We start from the raw sequence: 18,624 nt of genomic DNA, 5'->3' as shown, positions 1-18,624 counted from the left end.
CATATTTTAATTAGTTTCATTCTGTGGGACACAACTATTGATCAAGCTGATGCTTTTGAGTATTGATTACATATCCTGAAGTGATATTTGTCGCACGGTCACTGTTCATCCACAAAGCCGAAAGATGGCAAAAGAATGGACCTGATCTTTCTTGGAGTACTCTTTCTTTATTTCTCTATTTCGGCAAGACACTGATCCTGCTAGTGATTTCCTGGGACGGTGTTGCTGTGCTGCTGAGCATCCTTTCCGCTGTATTGTAGAAGAGGTGCAGAGCAATGTAGTCTTGGAGGCGGACACAGTTATCTCCACGGGTGTTCACATAAGCTGAGGCTTGTCAATTTATAATATGTTCCTCCCGTTCGGAATTCAGGGTTGTGATTCTAGCAAGCACAGGCCCGCTGCCTGGGGTTCTCTTCTTCTGTTTTTTGGACAGGAGTTACATTCCAGGTCATTCAAGATCGTCCATATGGTATTGTTTAACACCAGTTCAGGCATCAACAGCATTGTTCAACACCAGTTCAGGTATCAACAGTTCTTAAAGCAGAGGAGAGCTTGCATGGGGATGAGAAACATTGGATTGGACCTTCGTGTTGGGAGTCCTAACAATACTTTCGTCCTTTTGTTGTCGGTGGCAAGAGAAATCAGTGGCATGGAGACAATCCGTTAAGATTCCGAGTGAGATCAATATGGGAGTTGGGTTAACGGGAAAGTAGATTGGAAGGGTAGAATAAAGATATAGATCTATGTGATCCTTCTGCATTTAATATGTAAGGATTTGTATGAGCATGTGTTTAGTTTCATATCGGCTATGTATTAGATAGATCTTAGATACTTATATAGAACCAAAAAATCTAAATAATATTTTTTGACTGGCTTTTAGGATAAGATCTTAGGTTGGTACAAATAATATCAGAGCGAATCCAGTCCATGACCTATGAGGATAAGGAGATACTACAACATAGATCTATTTGGGCTGACCATAAATTGATCGAGGTATTTATGAGTGGATTTGGATTCTTAGCCTAGCGAGAATGTCTGGACTTAAACGGAGGAACCATGTGATGGCCCATCCGTGCAAATGTTTAATCCCATTTCAGCTATGTGATGTGTAGATCTCGGGTACTTATGTAGAGTCAAAGAATTCAAATAACACATCCTGACTAAATTTTTTGGGTGGGACTCTAGATTGTGACATAACCAATAATACAACAGAATAATTCAGTGATGAAAATGAATAATACAAAGATGATTGGATGAGTTCTTATAGCATGTTATCTGGTTTTTTTTTTTGTCTTTTAGGTGTTGCAATGAATTAAGAGGTGTGCTGGAACCATAACCACAATAGGATTGACCGTTAATCTCATGCTTGGATCACGTTTCTGTCTGCAATTACTATGTAATTCGTGCACCTTGTTTTTACCTTCCTTTCCCCATCTCAAGGGGCAAGGCTCCAGTTAAATCTCGGAAAGGAAACAACGGATGCATCAACCTGAGCCAGGAAAAACAAGGGTTGAGTCGGGAAGTTGGCGGTCGGAAGTTACATGGGGTTGATCAGGCGACGATGCTGAGCCCAAATTGGCAAGCTAACCGGCAGGCCGATTCGTACTCTCTGAAGGTATTGAATGCGCTTGGAAAGACTGGATTTGACCTTGCAATAATGTACTAATTCCAAGAAAAAGATGAGTTCGGGGTCGGGTTTTTATGCAACCCACGACCTCAACCAAAAAAAAGAATCCGGGCTTCGGGCAGGGCTGAGGCCCAAAAATTCTTTGAAACTTCCGCTTCGAGCTTTGGCCTTAATCCGAACAGAGCTTGGCGTGTGGCTTGATTGAGTGTAGGCCTATTGAGCCTGCCCGATTTAGGCCTAGGATTCTTCTCTGGGCTTCGTTTCAAACTGTAACAGGGGATAAGAGAGGCAGAGCGTTGGAGAAGAATGAGATCAGGAGAGAGTTGGGAGAGAGAGAGAGAGAGAGAGAGAGAGAGAGAGGAGATTGAAAAAGAGAGATGTGGGCATGGATCACATCCTTTTCGAGAAGGACTCGGCCGCGATGATTGAGTAGGTTCGGAGTTGAAGATATAGGAGAGGCTGCTACTCCACGACGTCCGGGTTGCTTTCTATCAGGCCACACATGTATACAGGGAGGTAAATGGGGCTGCAGACTGGGTTGCCTTCTATGCAGCTCACCACTCTGAAGATTCATTTAGGCAAATCACGTGTCAATGCCTGTGCTCTTATGTAATCTTTTATTTTATGATCTTGTTGGTCGTATTTATACTCGCCGTTGTACCAAAAAAAAAAGTGGAGGGAGAGAGAAGATCGAGAGAGAGAGAGAGAGAGAGAGAGATAGGATCAAGGAAGAGAGGAGAGCCGGGAAGAGATATTGGGGAGAGAGAGAAGAGAGGATAGTGAAAAGGGGAGATAGGGAGGGGGAAAAGAGGAGAGGAGAGAGAGTGAAGAGGGGGGAGATAGATTAGGTGGAGAGAGGAGAGAGGGGAGAGAGGAGAGAGGGGAGAGAGTGGAAAGAGGGAGAGAGATCAGGTGGGAGAGGAGGAGATAGATTAAGAGGGAGAGAGAGAGAGAGAGACGAGAGAAGAGAACGGTAGAGAGGGGAAAGAGCTCGGATGGAAGAGAGAAAAGAGGGAGAAAACCATACAGATCCTTCACCCCAAAGAGCTCGATTGGGAGTTTGGGGGAGAGAGAGAGAGGAGAGAAGAAAAGGTTGAGAAAATAGACCGGCTATTTTCGAATGCAGAGGTCCTTCACCCCAAAGTTATTTTTAAATATTTTATAAATACAAACCTAATCACCATGTAGCCTATAATCTTGCCGGATATGTTGTCTTAATTTATGAATCCTATAAAATTTTCAGTTCATTCATACAAAAAAAAATCATGCTAGTTGTTGAAAATTCTTGCAATCAGCTAGTCCCAACACATATCTATCTTTTGTGAGCTTGATTAAGAGAAATCTCACCAATATTTTTTCGACCTATTAAAATTCTTTATATACATCGGTTGTAAAAGTTTTTTACAAACTCGGCTAGCCGCGAACTTGATCCAGAGAAATCTCACCAATTTTTTTTTAGCCTATTAAAATTATTTACATTCATCGACAGTAAAAAAAATTTACAACTCGGGCCACGCCAAGAATTGTTAGCGAAGCTGCCCAACTTAGTCAGTCTAACTTGTGTAATGCTTGAGCCTGTGAGACTTTGCATCCGAGCTTATGTTTAAAATCTTTGATCTCAAGTGGACCCACCATCTCTGCCACGCCAACTTAATCCAGTACCGAGGTACGTGTACGTACTCGGCCTGTGAGCTTCTGTAAGTTAAGGCTTTGAATTACCTTTCTCACTTGCCCCCCACCACCTTGTAACGACATGGACTAATTAATCTTGTGTCAGCCATGGAAGAGGCAGTCCAGTTGCAGGATCAATCCTTCTACAAAAGAAGAAGCAATCCAAAAAGCACATTCTTACGTGGGGACATATGCATAAGAGAATTCTAAGCAAGGACCATGAAAAAGCTAGCATATAGATAAAAGCAAAAAGAAAAAGAAAAGTCCATTTCATGATAGATTAAAGTTGGTAGCAAAAATTAGTTCCTGCTTGTTTAGTGGGCCCATGGTTAATGGAATAAAGTTGTGAAAAAAAATAAAAGAGAGGAAAAAAAAGAGCTTATATGGTTGCTTTTATTTCACCCTCTTACGAAATAATCTTATCTGGATCTTTAATGAAATAAATTTATTTCACTTTTGGATGACCTAGTGATGTTTGGCTGGTTAACTAGATAACTTTTAAGTTATCCACCCTTTAACCAGCAACAATACATAATCTAAGAGCCTAAAAAGCATGTCACCATTAGGTTTGGTAGATTAGGAGCATGAACATCATAAATATTTTGTTTTTAATTGGGTTTATTAGAAAAGTAAAAAAAATTCCAGATGATTTCTACCATTGGTTTTTATATTGGAATGTTATGAAAATTAATGCATAAGAGATAAACATTTTAAGGATGATACGTATCTTTAACACATTTAACTGTAATATCTTAACAATATAGGAGAACTATATGAAAGTTTTATTCTTCCCGCTGGCAACCTTCTCCCCTTGAGGCTGGATTGAAACTTTGGAAATGCATACGAGCCAGAGAAAAGTTGTTGTGTTCTTTACCTCGACAGGATTGGTTTAGCAATTTATTGTGCATCAAAAATTGGGTATCCAATAAATCACAATCAGCTCGCACTCTCTTGTAATTAAAGTTTGGTTGCTTCACATCAAAGCCTGGATTCTGTGTCCCAAACCTAGATGGTCCCAGAGTCTCCAGACCACACAGACACAAAGAGGCCATGAGTTTTTTTGGCCACAAAGTATCCACGTCGTTCGACCAAGCCATGCACGCTCCTTTGACCATTGGAGCATAAACTGATGGCCGGAAATGATGGCTTTTCTCTTGCCCGGTTACGTTTTGATTTCCGCGTGATCCTTGGTGCTTCTTTCACGCTTTGTGAATTTGTTCGACGTAGCTTTCATTCTTTGATGGAGTAAAGACATACATTAGGTCCTAAGTCAATTATGAGAATTTAAAATGCACAACATAAAGGGCAGTTTGGTGAAAAAAATAACTATGAAAAAAAAAATTTCATAGAAAAGAAAAATTTTCTGAAAAATTAGTTATAAACTTCTAAAGTTCCCTCTCTGTTTCTTTTTTTTTTAATGGAACAAGCAAGCAGAAAGCAAGATTTTGAACAAGAAAACAAGTTTTTTTTTTCACCTTTTCTTCATTTTTCCTTATAACCGAACATGCCTTAAGTGAGTGCAAGACGTACAGCATTTATACCTTCCAGTACAGTGAACCTCACTTTCCTATTCATGTAAATTTGTGGAATATTGCATTTAGGCAGTTTATTTCATACATACATGTGTAGGTTTGATGCTAAATGACAACTTTATGAACAGTTTCATTAGTTGCATTGCTAGGGCTAATGTTATTTTTTTTTTCTGTAGCTTTTAGAACTATTTACATTTGAAATTAAAAATTTCTGCAGCAAGCTCAAGCAAAAATTTAAACTAAAATTTTTATACCTCCCAATTGTGATTGCTCCTCTTTAGATGCGTGGATATCAAGATCTCTCTCAGGTATCGTTTCTCCAGACGCGCAGTGTTGATAGGAGGATTCGTGCGTTTGTTCTACTTACTATATTAATTTATTTACTAACATTGATGAGGGATGCATGTCTCGATGTATCACCATCGCCTCTTTCCTTTCTCTCCAAGCCCATTGTGTACGGCATGAAAACCTCAACCGAGTTAAGTATCTGTTAAGGAACAAAAAAAGAAGAGAAAATAAACTAGACTTTAGAAGTAGCAGGAATTAGATTTTATAAATATTGAAGGTGGTCGTCTAAGCATCGATCCCATAATAATCACTTGTTCTTTTTTCCGTTTGAAAGAAAATTAAAGTGGCCGGGAGCTTCATCCCCCCCTGCGCCAAAAAAAAAAGAAGAAAGACAAAGAAGGAGCAGAATGAGAGAAGAAGAAAGTAGTTAGAAAGAAAGGTCAGCTATGTCTCACAATTCAATGGAGAGAGAAAGCAGGAATGCTTTTGCATTTGGGACCAAAAGAAAGTATTCCAGAAGAACTAAATATTGGTTTGTTTTTATATGGTTTTGGAGACTGGAAAGCCTAGAAGGTAAGAAAAATAAAACTAAGCTTTCTAATGAAGCACAACTTTTGACCCTTTCATTTTCTCAATCAATGCAGAAAGGAAGCTTCAGTTGTTAGCAGCACCTGAACTTTTACGGCTTCGTCCATTCCTCTCACTCGTGGATGAATTAATGGATATGCCATTGCTAAAAAAAAACACAACAAGGGAAAAAAAAGGAGTAATGCGAATAGCTGCAATAGGAGTTTGGCAACAGATAATTTTCCTAGAAAACATAATAACAGATAACGATCATAAAAATGGGCAGTCAATGCCAGGCATCATGATATTGCATGATGGAAGCAAAGGAAACAAAACAAAGAAATGAGAGATGTTGCAGTAAGGATCAAAAGGGTGCTCGTACTTACCTTTATCTCTTTCTTTACTATTTAGAGAGCGCATGAACATGAATGTTAGAATCCAATCATCACATAGGTTTTACAAAGAGAATCCAACAGAGCTCCCTTGGCAGGTTGCCCACCTCCATTTCCATTGCCTCCGCCCCACGTTACGTTTGCCCTGATGGAGGTGGACAGAATGCCAATGAACTCTGTAAGAAGCCCTTTGACAAACCTATATGACTCGCATAAAATATTACCTGGGCAGCCTCCCATTGCTGTGAAAAATTTATGAGAGCGAGAGAGGAGAGGGAAAGGTATCCATAAAGTAACAGGAGTCAAGATGTGGAGAACAAGGAGAGGAAGAATAAAGGAAATGAAGCGAGTAGAAAACGAGAAGAAGAGAAAATATTGTTCATTTTCTTGTGGGGAGAGGGAAGGGACAAACAATGAGAAGATTGGAATAAATCATCCTCCATTGACTCCGCGCGCGCATACACCGCTCACAATAATATTGGAGATCGAGATCGAGATCGAGAGAGAGAGAGAGAGAGAGGTGTAAGGTGTAATGATTTCTCCACCATGTGTTGATAGCTCCACCATGTAAAAAGGTCGGACCAATCTTCCTATCCTTCGACAACTACACATGCCCTCGCTTGTTGAGGCCAAACTTTCAGAAGCCTTCTTTTTTTACTTCGCATTTTCTTTGGAGCTGAGATGAAAGACAAACGACTTTTTTTTTTTTTTTTTAATTCGCGTTTTATAGGATAGGGAGGAAAAAGCGCTTTGAGTAACCCAGCTTTGGTGACTTGACACATGGGCATTAGTCTTCATGTAATAATTAGTATAATGGCACAATGGGCACTAGTCTTCATCTTGAGTTAGGTTTGGTTGAAGTGGGGTTCCACTTGTATCTTTTGCACCAAAAAATAATTGATCTTCTTCTGCAATGTCACCCATTGGATTGCAATCCGCACAAATGTCAAAGCACTCCAAATCCTTCATTCATTCGCTTGCATGTATCTCGAAGCCACTATTGCCTGATCCAACGGTTGATTCATGCGAAGCAAGATCCACCCTACTGTCGTGCAGAAGATACAACCCCATTTCGGGGGTGCAGATGTGGAACAGGCCCAAAGATGGGGACTCTAGCCGATAGGATTAGTGTTGGAGAGTTGAGCCTCATTCAAGAACGGTCCTCTTTTCTTTGTGTCATTATAGATAATTATGCCTTTTGGTTCCACAAAAGAGAGTTCTGCTGGAAAGGCTGAAGGATAATAAGAGTTTTTGTATTTTTGGTATACTACATACTGAAAAATAACATAATTTGACTCGAAGTAATATTAAGGATCATGTGTAAAATTTAGCCCCACATAGAATAATTAGTAGGATGCAAAAGATATACATTCAAGCTTTTAAATCAAGTTGGATTTTGACATGTATATCAAGTCCTTCTGTTATTAAAACTTCTTCATCTTCCAAAGAGGTGATATCAAACCTGTCATTGATCGAATATCATCATAGAGCTACTATGACGTGATTTAAATTTTGTTTGAACCTGTGCATGTTTATTCACCAAAATTTTTTATATGAGATGATATTGAAGATGTAAGGGAGGTACCATGAATTATTTTAAATTTTCTTTCGGACTAATAGAACTTATGGATAGAATATGATTCGATTGCATAATAATAATAATAGTAGTAGCATTTGTTACATACAAGGTAATATACATGTATGCACATTGCATCTTTTATCATAATTTTACTTGTGATGATGGAAGTCACGTTACATTATATCACAATTCCTATTTTTGATTTAAAATATTTAATAAATATTTAAGCATGATAATTATATTATGATTTAAGAGGATGACCCGACTTGGTATCGATTATTTTTGCCACTGCGGGTACATAGAAGGATCACTAAACTTGATGTGCATCATTTTAGCCGTTATGAGTATCAAAAAGGATCATCGGACTCGATATGGATTGCTCTGGCCATTACGAGTAGAGATGAATAGAATTAGGAGCAAAATCTTGATTAAGATGATCTTTTTTTGATATCGAATAACTTTTTAAGATCTACGACCTAGAGCTAACTCTCCAGGAGGTTAAATGGGCCAAAATTCTATCATTTAGATCTCGAAACATACCGGCTAAATTATAATTTTTTTTTAGAAAAGATTTTGAGCAAGCTTATCTTCCAATCTGTGAAAAAATAGATGGAGCTACAGCAGATAAAATTGATATAGAAATCGAGATCTACCTCCTGCAGAATTTTATTTTTTATTTTTTTTACTATTTATGTTTATTTTAGGATATCTGGTCTGATTTAGACTAGAAGGAAAATTTAATCCGAATTGTACGAGGGTGCACCTTGCTACTACTATAATAAGGGCTTAGTTTATAAGGGGATCATCAATTAAAGAAAAGGGGACGTAAATCTTATTTTCACAATTCTTGTATATTCTTCTAAATTTCTTTAGTGAGATTCGAGTTGAGCGGGTTGAGTGAATTCTTCTTTCTTCCTAATCGGATCAATATACGATATTTACATTAGAGAAAGACCTAATTCAATATATGTATAACAATTTTTGCCCTATGCTTGTTTTGTTGGCCAACTAAACATTATTAATGAGTTCCAAATCTGATAAATTTTGAACTTTTACCAAAAAAAAGTAACTTATTGTACTAGTGTAGTCCTAAAATGTACATTTGAAAGTTCAAACTTTCTACTTCAAATGCTAAAAAAACATACAACTTTCAATACAAATCCAAAACAATCAGGATAAGTACATATATAATTGCAATTTGGGCTCAAGCTCATTTGCATGAGTGGTAGAGGACCTCAATAGGATGATTCATAAATCTGAAATTCTAGAGGCAATAAATTTCTCATCCAATATCAATCTTTAACATGTCATGCAGCAAAATGAAGTACTTGATAAGTACTAGAAGGGCGAAGTTGTTTTAAAGGGTTTGTAGTTCGTAGTGGATGGAGGCTTATAATAATGTTTGGGCATTGAAACAGGTTAGTTAAAGTAGTGTTTCCTTTTTGGATGAGTTTTAATTAGACATGACTTATAATGAGGAAAGAATTCGGTGAAGCAATTAAAGCAAAATTAATATAAAACTTAAGATCTAGCTTTAAAGATATTTTATTTTTTTTATTATTTTTACTAGTTATGATTATTTTGAGAAAGCCATATTTTCTTCTAGTTAGAAAAGAAATTTGATATGAATTTTATAGGATGGTTCATACTAGTATAAATAAAGAAATTGTAATCAATCTAACATTGATCTAATTAATTAGAAATATTAGAAATGTGTGTTTATAATTTTTTTTATTTTTTATTATTTTTTTTAATATTCAAGTTGAGAAAATTGGACAAATTATCTCTTTTTCTATTCGATTGAATCATAGAAAGGGGCTTTATGATTGCTAACAATTTAGTACTATAAGACATGGATGAATAGGAATTGTATGTAAAGATTTATTTAATTAAGTTGCAAACATATTAATTATGTCTTTAAGTATTTCCCTTGCTTTCTTTCAAAATAAATTTGTATGGGTCATCTCACATTCCTTTATTAATCCAAACTATTTCAATGATAAAGTTTTCATATATCAAATATAACATCTACCAAAATACCAAATTATAAAAATTAATAAAATTAACTTTATTTTTTTTAACATTTCAGATAAGATATGCAGCATCAGAACCTAGAATTAGAAGCAACCCAAATATTTCAGCTGAATTAACAACTGATGACATACGCAAGCTGGTCTTGGAAGAAGTAGTGTTAGAGACCTACACAGATATATTTTTCTCAAAAGATTTCTCACGTTGGATGAGGTAGATTCTAAATGCTCGAAGCCATGCTTTATACATCATCAGCAAGACCATATTGAACATGAAGGGAATATTGGGCATGAGCAGATTTTTGGATTTTATCATTTATGAACATGACTAGTATGAAGAACTAATCTGCTAAATGACTATTCTGAATTACAAGATGTTTGTTAGTATTTGTGGACTAATTTTGAATTTATTGGAGAACTTAATGTTAGGCTATTTTGAACAAAAAAATATAATAGAAGAGAAAAAAGGTCCTCCATTAATATTCAAAAGGACGTTGGAGAAAGGAGATGAGGATAAGCATTAGTTGTGTCAAGTGAAAAACTATTGTCCGAAGGTCATTAGCCTCTTTCTCCTGGTCATGGACTTAATCATGATGGAAACAAAGAATCGATCAATGCGAATGCAAACAAAGAGGGAATGTATAACAAATATTAAAAGAACTGCACAAAGTGGACGCGAGGAAGCAAAAAGGAGTCCGAGAAAAAGGAAAAGATGCCTTTGACTCCAGTGGTGAACGCAAAAAGTCCGTAGGCTTTCCCTTTCCTTTCCTTTATCACTTCACTTTTCTCCTTTTTTTAACGCCTTTGGAGAATGGTAATAGTAAAGACTGGTCAGGGTGGCAGCAACCCATCAACCCCCTGTGTGGTGTGGTTCCCACTGCTCGATGCATGGGTCATGATGGCATCGGCTGGCCACGGGCTATGAGAATCCAATCTTGGTTCACACAAAAGAATGAAGACAGTTTGGAGATCTCCGTTGCGTGGATTTCGGTAACAAGTGTGATTTATCCATCGTCGGCAATAATAGTGTTGGGACTTAGGAGGAAATAGGGATCTACTACTTGCCTAAACACATTTGCATGGATCTACCACCTGAATTCGATGGGTGGCTATCCTATCCCATCCTAATAGCATGGATTTCTATCTCATCCTTAAATAGCTACAGGATAGGTATGGATAATGACTTATCTGAATCATACGCAGCCTATCGCCAATCGGCCGGAAACAATACTTGATTTCGGCTAGTTGGGAAATCAAAACCATATCTATACTATGTTAGAATGAGCACACCATCCGTGGAGGAAATATTATTTGTTCACTAATAAAATTTTATTATATATCATCATCGATGTCGTAATTTTGCAAATCAAAATATGAGTAATAACTAATATTATCCAAATCCCATGTTTTATGGTATCTCCCGAATTTCTTTCTCTATATCCTAATTTTCCACCGACAAATCTATTTTCCCTCCATCTCTATTTTGCTTTTTAACCGCTATATTTTTTATTTTTTTTCATTTTATTTATTTATTTAATATTATTTATCATTTTGTTACTAAACATGCATCATGCATTTGTGCATGTGGTTTAAATAAATAATGCATATATAACTATATATTTATATTAATATGATCTATATTATTAATTATTATTTACAAATAATTCTTTTGGACTTAATAAATATTATATGAAAGTCTTAATCTTTCCCAACTTCTTTAGGCTGTTTATGAACTGCTTGGGTTCAGCTCAAAATTAGATGGGCTTGCTTAAGCTGGGCTTGATTACGATAACAACCTAGCTTGAAGCAAGAGCCCAGAGCCATACTTAAATTAGGCTAGACTTGAATACATATCTATTCAAGTATTTAGGTTTATCCTCAGTGGAACTGAAACTTGCACGTCTCACGAGTGGGTGTCAAGAATAAAATATTTTTATCCATTAAACAATAACTCGCTGCACAAATATTGTCATTGTGATTGTGATATAACTAATTACTTTTCGTTACAATTATAAATAACTATTTTATAATAATAATAATTATTTTGATCACACAAATTGCTATGTGATTATAATTACTAATATAGCAATCAAAAGTATTTCATTTTGAAAAATGTGGTGGAGAAATGCTAGCCAGCTTAATCAATAGCGGTTCCAAAAAGATTTGTTACAAAAGTTATAGCATTATCGAATCCCTAGATTCAAAGACACCTCATTCTGGAATGAGTTAAGGAGGGGAGCATCTAGTTAATTAGTTAATTTATTTATTTTATTAGAGTATTGGAGCCCAAAGAGTTTGTTAATACTTTAAGAGTTGCGTTAGTGTTCCATGTGTCAACAGCGTGCGGCCGTGCATTTGAAAGACGTGTCTCCTGTATGCCCTTCTCACTAGGGAGCTCGTGCAGTTTTTGCACGCTGGATACATTATTTGCCATTGGATACTAGTAGGATCCGGACCTGTAATTTCATTTCGCCTATTTGTTTTTGTTCTACAACCAACTCATACAAATTTAACATGAATACATTCATAAAAAAATTAAAAAGTAGTAAATTCTAAAGTATTCTGGATAGTTCTCTCTCACCCATTTACGTAAATATGTTTGGTCCGAAAGGCAATAACTCCACCTATTCTGAATAGTTCTCTCTCATCAATTTATGTAAATATGTTTGGTCTGAAAGACAATATCTCCATCTACTATGCTCTAAATGTCTTTGAGCAGTGGATGACAACCATTTAAGCCACCTATGCACTATTGAATCCAGCCGGTTATTATAGCCTTGTCACTTTTATATCTTTTTTTCAAAATGATATTTCAAAATGATATCGTACTAAACTGGACCTTCAAAAATCATGCAAGTCATAAGGAAGGAAAGCAATTCCTTCATATCATTTGAGCTGCCTCTCGAGCTGTACATATCAAAAAACCCAGGTCTGGACCACATTTGGAGCTGACGCACGTGTTGAAGCCCGTTTGACCTAGGCCAAAGCCCAAGGGCCTCAACAAGAGCTTAGCTCGTGCTTGTCTTAGCCCATTAATTCCCCTTTGCTGGTTAATTAGGCTCCCTCCCTAATTGCAGAACAAAAATTCTACGGGAAGCCCTTTCTAATTCCATGTTGTGCCCCATCAATTGCAAGTGGAATCTTAAAGCACAGCTGAGAAGAAACAAACCGAAAATGATCTGCCTTTTCTAATTAGGGTTTTTTGCATACAGACCCTTCTAAATATCGCATTTTATATGAACACCCTTCCAAAAGTGATATTTGCATATATATACCCTCGTAAAACACTTGTTTTGCTATTTTTTCTTATTTTTATCCTTATTTTTGCATATATACCCATGCCATCTAACGCCGTTCAAAAATTAACGGTTTCAAATTAAAATGACTAAAATATCCTTATTATGTAGATGTGCAAAAAAAATATTTATAAGGCGATCATGATGGAGAACAAAAAAAATAATTTTAAAATTATATTTTATTTTTAATTAAAATAAATATAGTTTTTATTAACGGCGTTAGAAAAATCATTATATTATGAGCATTTGTGCAAAAATAGTGTTTTATAAGGATATAGAAATAAATATAAATTTTAAGAGGGTATTCACGCAAATTTGAAAATTTAGAAGGATATTCATGCAAAAAATCTTTCTAATTAAATGTGTCATGTAGCAGATCCTCTGGAGAGTTTTTATGGACATCGACGGGGGACATGCCCCAATTCTTATATTTTTTTACTTTTTCTTGACTTTGCAGGATGTACTCATTAGAACTCTATGAATTTCCGTTTTTATAAAAAAAAAAATCCGGAAATGATGAGTACTTCTTTAACTTTATCTACATGCGTGATGCTAATGGGGTGAGATTCTGATTTCAAGTTTATTTTTCGTACATTCCAAAACTATGAATAGTCCAAATGCCCGTGTACCACGCCTACTCCTATGAATTAAATCAAGCCAAGCAATGCCACGATTTTCTAATTAACAACGGGTTAATTTCAGAAAGATTTGGTATCAGGCAACTGTCATTGGGATACGAATACCTAGAGGAGGGGCCACCGATGAAGATGGCTCCACCAGCGCCAAGAAATTAATTCCACGTGAAAGTTGTAGAAGAAAGAATGAGACACAAGTTAGGAGGCGGAAGCCCTCTACGCCACAAGAAAAAAAAAAATCCATGTTAGGTCAATCAATTTTGGATCACTCACTCAACCATCGCCTGGTTCAATTATTCTTGGCGTACAGTTCACTAAAGACCAGGAAGAAATGGATGCCAACCAAAACCGGCCACGAACGAGTTCCAAGACACACCAGCCAAAGAGGCTTTTATAAATTCATCACTTCCCTTCGAAATACTCGGACTAAACATACGAATACTGAGCTGAGCGTGAAGAGCTAGCATGGGTTCTATCAGCCATCACCATGCGATTATGTCTCTCCTCAGCCTCCAACCACTATTCTTCGTTATTGCAGTTCTGCTGTCGATAATTTTCCTTCTTCTGTTATTATGTAACAAAGGATCATTCTCCACAAAAACATGTCTTCCACCTTCCCCATCCAAGCTTCCTATCATAGGCAACCTCCATCAACTAGGCACCCTTCCTCATCGCTCTCTCCAAGCCATGGCCGACAAGCTTGGACCCATCATGCTTCTCCAGCTGGGCCAGGTCCCGGCTCTCGTGGTCTCATCCGTGGACATGGCACGGGAGATCTTGAAGACCCAAGACCATATTTTCTCGAGTAGGCCTTCTTTGAAGGTACCCAAAACATTCCTCTACGAAGGCCGAGATGTAGCCTTCGCACCCTATGGTGAGTATTGGAGGCAAGCAAGAAAGATGTGCGTGTTCCATCTTTTGAGCCCGAAAATGGTCCAGTCCTATAAGCTCATTAGAGAACAGGAAGTAGCTCTCATGATCGAGGCGATCTCTCGATCTTGTTCCTCAGGTACCGTCATGAACATAAGCGAGGATCTGAATTGTCTTGCCAAAAATATTATTAGTAGAACTGCTCTAGGTAACTGCCCGAGAGAAGAGGAGTGGTATAACATGTTTCATGCAGTGATCCATGAGTGCTCCAAAATGATGGGAGCTTTCCATGTAGCGGACTACTTCCCATCTCTTTCCTGGCTGGGCAGACTCACTGGCTTGGATGCGAGGGTCGAGAAACTCTTCAAGAAAGTTGATGAAATTCTTGACGCCATAGTCGACGACCACATAAATCGATCGACCCATGACAAGCACAAAACTGATAACTTCATTGATATCTTGCTCTCACTTGAAATGGAAGGCAACAAGTGCGCTCTGTTTGGCAAAGAGGACATTAAAGCAATTGTGGAGGTAATTCTTCTAGCTCTTATTTGTCTTAAAAAACAAAAAGCCCTTATATTTCAATTTCTTCACCTAATCACCTTAAACACATGTGATACAAATTCTTATGGATAGATTCTTTTGAGAGTAATAATTTATCCTTTCATATTCTACAATTATCTGACTTTCTCCATTACATTCAGATATTCTTAAAAATAAACCAACAATGATGCTTTTTCTTTTTGATAGATAATGAAATCATGTAATTTCTTTTCTTTTCTTTCTTTTCTTTCTTTTTTGGAGCAATATGGTGAAAGAGCGCAATACTCAATTACAAAAGAGCGAAAAAAATAAAAAAATAAAATAAAAAGAGAAATAAAAGAAGATCGATGTAGGGAAGCCCAAGCAGCCATACCGACATATTTTCAGTGTTTTAAGACAGACTTTTCCTTACAGATTACTTGTACTCAAATCTTGGTAGTCATCTTAGCTGTCCTGTACTCACTGTGTCGCGTTATTATCAGGATTTATTTGGTGCCGGAACGGAGTCAATTTTTGTGACCATGGAATGGGTTTTAGCAGATCTTATTCGAAACCCAGAAGCAAGGAAGAGATTAAAGGATGAAATAAGAGGTATAGTTGGCTCCAAACCAATGGTAAAAGAGGAGGACTTGGATGAGATGAGCTACTTAAAAGCTGTGATTAAGGAAAGTATGAGACTCCATCCGCCAGGGCCATTTTTGGTTCCACGAGAGTTGATAGAGGATACAAAGATAACAGGCTATTTTATACCAAGGCGGACAAGAATTTTTGTCAATGTTTGGGCCATTCAAAGGGACCCTAAGATATGGGAAGCTCCCGAGGAATTCCGGCCTGAGAGGTTCATGGGCAGCTCCGTGGATTTCAAAGGCCATGATTTCCAGCTGATTCCCTTTGGTGCAGGCAGAAGGATTTGCCCTGGAATTGGATTTGCAGTCCCTGTCCTTGAACTAGCTATTGCTAATCTCATGCATCGTTTTGACTGGAAGCTGCCTAACGGCATGAAAGAAGAAGATATGGATATGGCTGAAGCTTTTGGACTTACCATGAGCAAAAAGAGTGCTCTTCAGCTTGTTGCAACACCATGTCTTTGCTGAGCGACATTCGTAAGGAATCTCAAATCATTGTAATAGTAATAATAAGGGCTTATCTTTATTTTCCACTTGCAGTTTGGTTGTGCCGACAGAGGGTTGCAGTTGTTTGTTTGAGATAACTATGCTTTTTTTTTTTTTGCTAAAGAAAAAGGGGTAGGGGGGAGGAAGGGACAAAGCCCACTCCCGCGTAGCAGCCCCCACTGGGCCCCCGCCTCGCCAGGAGAATGTTCGATGCGGGCAGAAATAGCCGTGTGTTGGGCACCCCGACCGGTTTTACTCATACCCTCCCCACCCATGGGCCCGGCTCAGCTACTCCTCTGAGCTCTGGCTCGAGTCCCACGTGTGAGTACGTCACACCCGGCACCACCCTGGCTACTAGCGGTTCAAGAGCGGTCCTACACCACAAGTCCAAGCAGTGGCCAAAGTAGTGAGCTCCGGTCCACAATTTAATCGTCGCCGCAGCGATTCGAACTTGGGACCTTATGGTTAGAATTGCTGCCCAGTACCACTAATTACCACCATGGTGGCTAGAGATAACCATGCTTTGTCGTTGCCTACCAAGCTGGCACAGCACCGCTGGTCCTCTCCTCTTGCACTTAAAGACTTCAAGTTCAATAAAAGAATAGTTCTATAAAGACTTCAAATATTTGCATTCTCTATAACAGCCGGGCGCCATCTTTACCTCCCTTTTCATCAAAAAACCAAAAAAAAAAAGGGAAAGGAGAGAGATAGCTAGGCTTGAAGTTCTAGTTGATTGGGCTGGATCAGAATTCTTGTGGTTGTTAGCACAATTCCTTCTCCTTGCTGCTCAAGTGTTTATTTCCGTGCCTTATGTTTTTTTTTGTTCAATGGAGGATTCAGGGACTTCTTTAATATTTCATAGTCTTCATGAAATTGGTAGGCAGCTGCTCACCAGTTTCTCAAAAATATTTTTATAAAAATACAAAAAAAATTAAAAATTTGGAAAAGTTACAGAGACATACTTACAAGTTTGGATTATTTACACTTAAGCTCCAAAAATTTCAAAAGTTCAACTGGCCATGAAAACTTCGTTTTCGTTGCAACGTGGCCCAATCGTCTATCTGGATCCTGATACTATTAACAGAGTGAGAAAAGATAAAGTCACTCTTGATCCATAGAGGTCGGATCGTTGCTTTCACATAATCTTAAAATCCATCCTTTATCATCCACTCCCTGCATAGATCTCAAAGCACACTACCATTTATCATCCATATGCTTGCACAGATCTTAAAGTTCTCTATCATCCATCTACTTGCAAAGATCTTAAATCCCACTATTCTCTATCATCCATCTACTTGTATAGATCTTAAAGCACTCCATCACTATTGTCCATCCACCAGCACATATCTCTAAACGCTCCGTCCTTTATCGTCCGTGCATGTAGATCTTGAAGCTCTCTATTCTCTATCATTTATCCACTTGCATATATTTTAAAGCACTCCATCATCTATCATCCATCTACCAGTATAGATCTCAAAGTACTCCATCATCTATCATCCATCTACATAGATCGCGATCCTCTATTCTCCATCCACCCGCAGAGATCTCAAAGCACTCTGTCCTTCATCGTCCATCCACCTACATAGATTTTAAAATACTCTGTTCTCTATCATTCATCTATTTGCATAATCTTGAAGCACTCCAACCTCTATTATTCACCGACCTATACAAATCTTAAAGCACTTCGTCCTTTGTCATCCATCCATCTATATAGATTTCAAAGTGCTTCATCCTTTATCATCTATCCTTCTACACAGATCTCAAAATACTCCATCTTCTATCATCCATCCATATGCACATATCTAAAAGCATCCCATCTTCCATCATCCATCTACATGTACAGATCTAAAAGCACACTTTCTTTTATCATCTATGTGCTTGCACAGATCTTAAAGTGTTCTATCCTCTATCATTCATCTGCTTGCATAGATCTCAAAGCGCTCTATCCTCTATCATTCATCTACTCGCATAGATCTGAAAGCACCTTATTTATGTCATTCATCCTTCTGCACAGATCTCAAAGCATCCCATCTTTTGTTGTCCAACCACTTGCATAGATCTTAAAATGCTCCATCCTTTATCATTCATCCTTTTGCACAAAGCTCAAAGTGCTCCGTCCATGTAACTCTCCTTACCCTTCCTTTCTATTGATGCCAAGAGAAGAGTCTCTTGCTAAATAAGTGGAAAGAATAGTTTTGAAATTTTATAAAAATTTAGTTAGTCATAATATTTTGCAGCAAAGATAGATGACTAGGTCATATTGTAATGAATTTCAAGTTTAGGTGGTTAATTGACACTTTTTAAACTTTTGCGGTCTCAGCGTAAATGATCTAAATTTGGAGAGTGTCTCTATAATTTTATCTAAATATAATTATGCTAGTGAAAAATTGCCCCATATAATGTCATTATGGAACTAATAGATCGTGTTTAATATATTTTAGCCCCAAAATGCAAAAAGAGGTTTTTGGGAATCACGCAAAGT

At 37.6% G+C, this 18,624-nt stretch overlaps 1 protein-coding gene and 1 long non-coding RNA gene across 2 annotated transcripts; one reads left to right on the top strand and one right to left on the bottom strand.

Moving 5' to 3' along the window:
• Positions 1-2,551: 2,551 nt before the first annotated feature.
• LOC120105301 lies at positions 2,552-6,671 on the bottom strand. The gene is made up of 3 exons (XR_005507690.1): positions 6,302-6,671; positions 5,085-6,222; positions 2,552-3,441 (listed from the first exon to the last, which is right to left on the bottom strand). It is a non-coding gene; the product is annotated as an uncharacterized LOC120105301 (long non-coding RNA).
• Positions 6,672-14,025: 7,354 nt separating this feature from the next.
• Positions 14,026-16,195, top strand: LOC103701065 (cytochrome P450 71A1-like). The gene is made up of 2 exons (XM_008783016.4): positions 14,026-15,018; positions 15,513-16,195. The coding sequence occupies exons 1-2, from the start codon at positions 14,083-14,085 to the stop codon at positions 16,122-16,124; spliced, it is 1,548 nt and encodes a 515-aa protein (XP_008781238.1). The 5' UTR covers positions 14,026-14,082; the 3' UTR covers positions 16,125-16,195.
• The last annotated feature ends 2,429 nt before the right edge of the window (positions 16,196-18,624 follow it).

This window comes from Phoenix dactylifera, unplaced genomic scaffold (assembly GCF_009389715.1).
Source record: "Phoenix dactylifera cultivar Barhee BC4 unplaced genomic scaffold, palm_55x_up_171113_PBpolish2nd_filt_p 000254F, whole genome shotgun sequence".
NCBI classification, from domain to species: Eukaryota; Viridiplantae; Streptophyta; class Magnoliopsida; order Arecales; family Arecaceae; genus Phoenix; species Phoenix dactylifera.
The sequence above is the reverse complement of the archived record's forward strand: the minus strand, read 5'-3'. Positions and strand labels throughout refer to the sequence as shown.

What these genes read in the sequence shown, in the direction of transcription:
- LOC103701065 (XM_008783016.4), top strand. Translation starts at nt 14,083, where the DNA reads ATGGGTTCTATCAGCCATCACCATGCGATTATGTCTCTCCTCAGCCTC. An exon ending in ACATTAAAGCAATTGTGGAG is followed by an intron (nt 15,019 to 15,512) that starts GTAATTCTTCTA and finishes CGTTATTATCAG; the next exon opens with GATTTATTTGGTGCCGGAAC.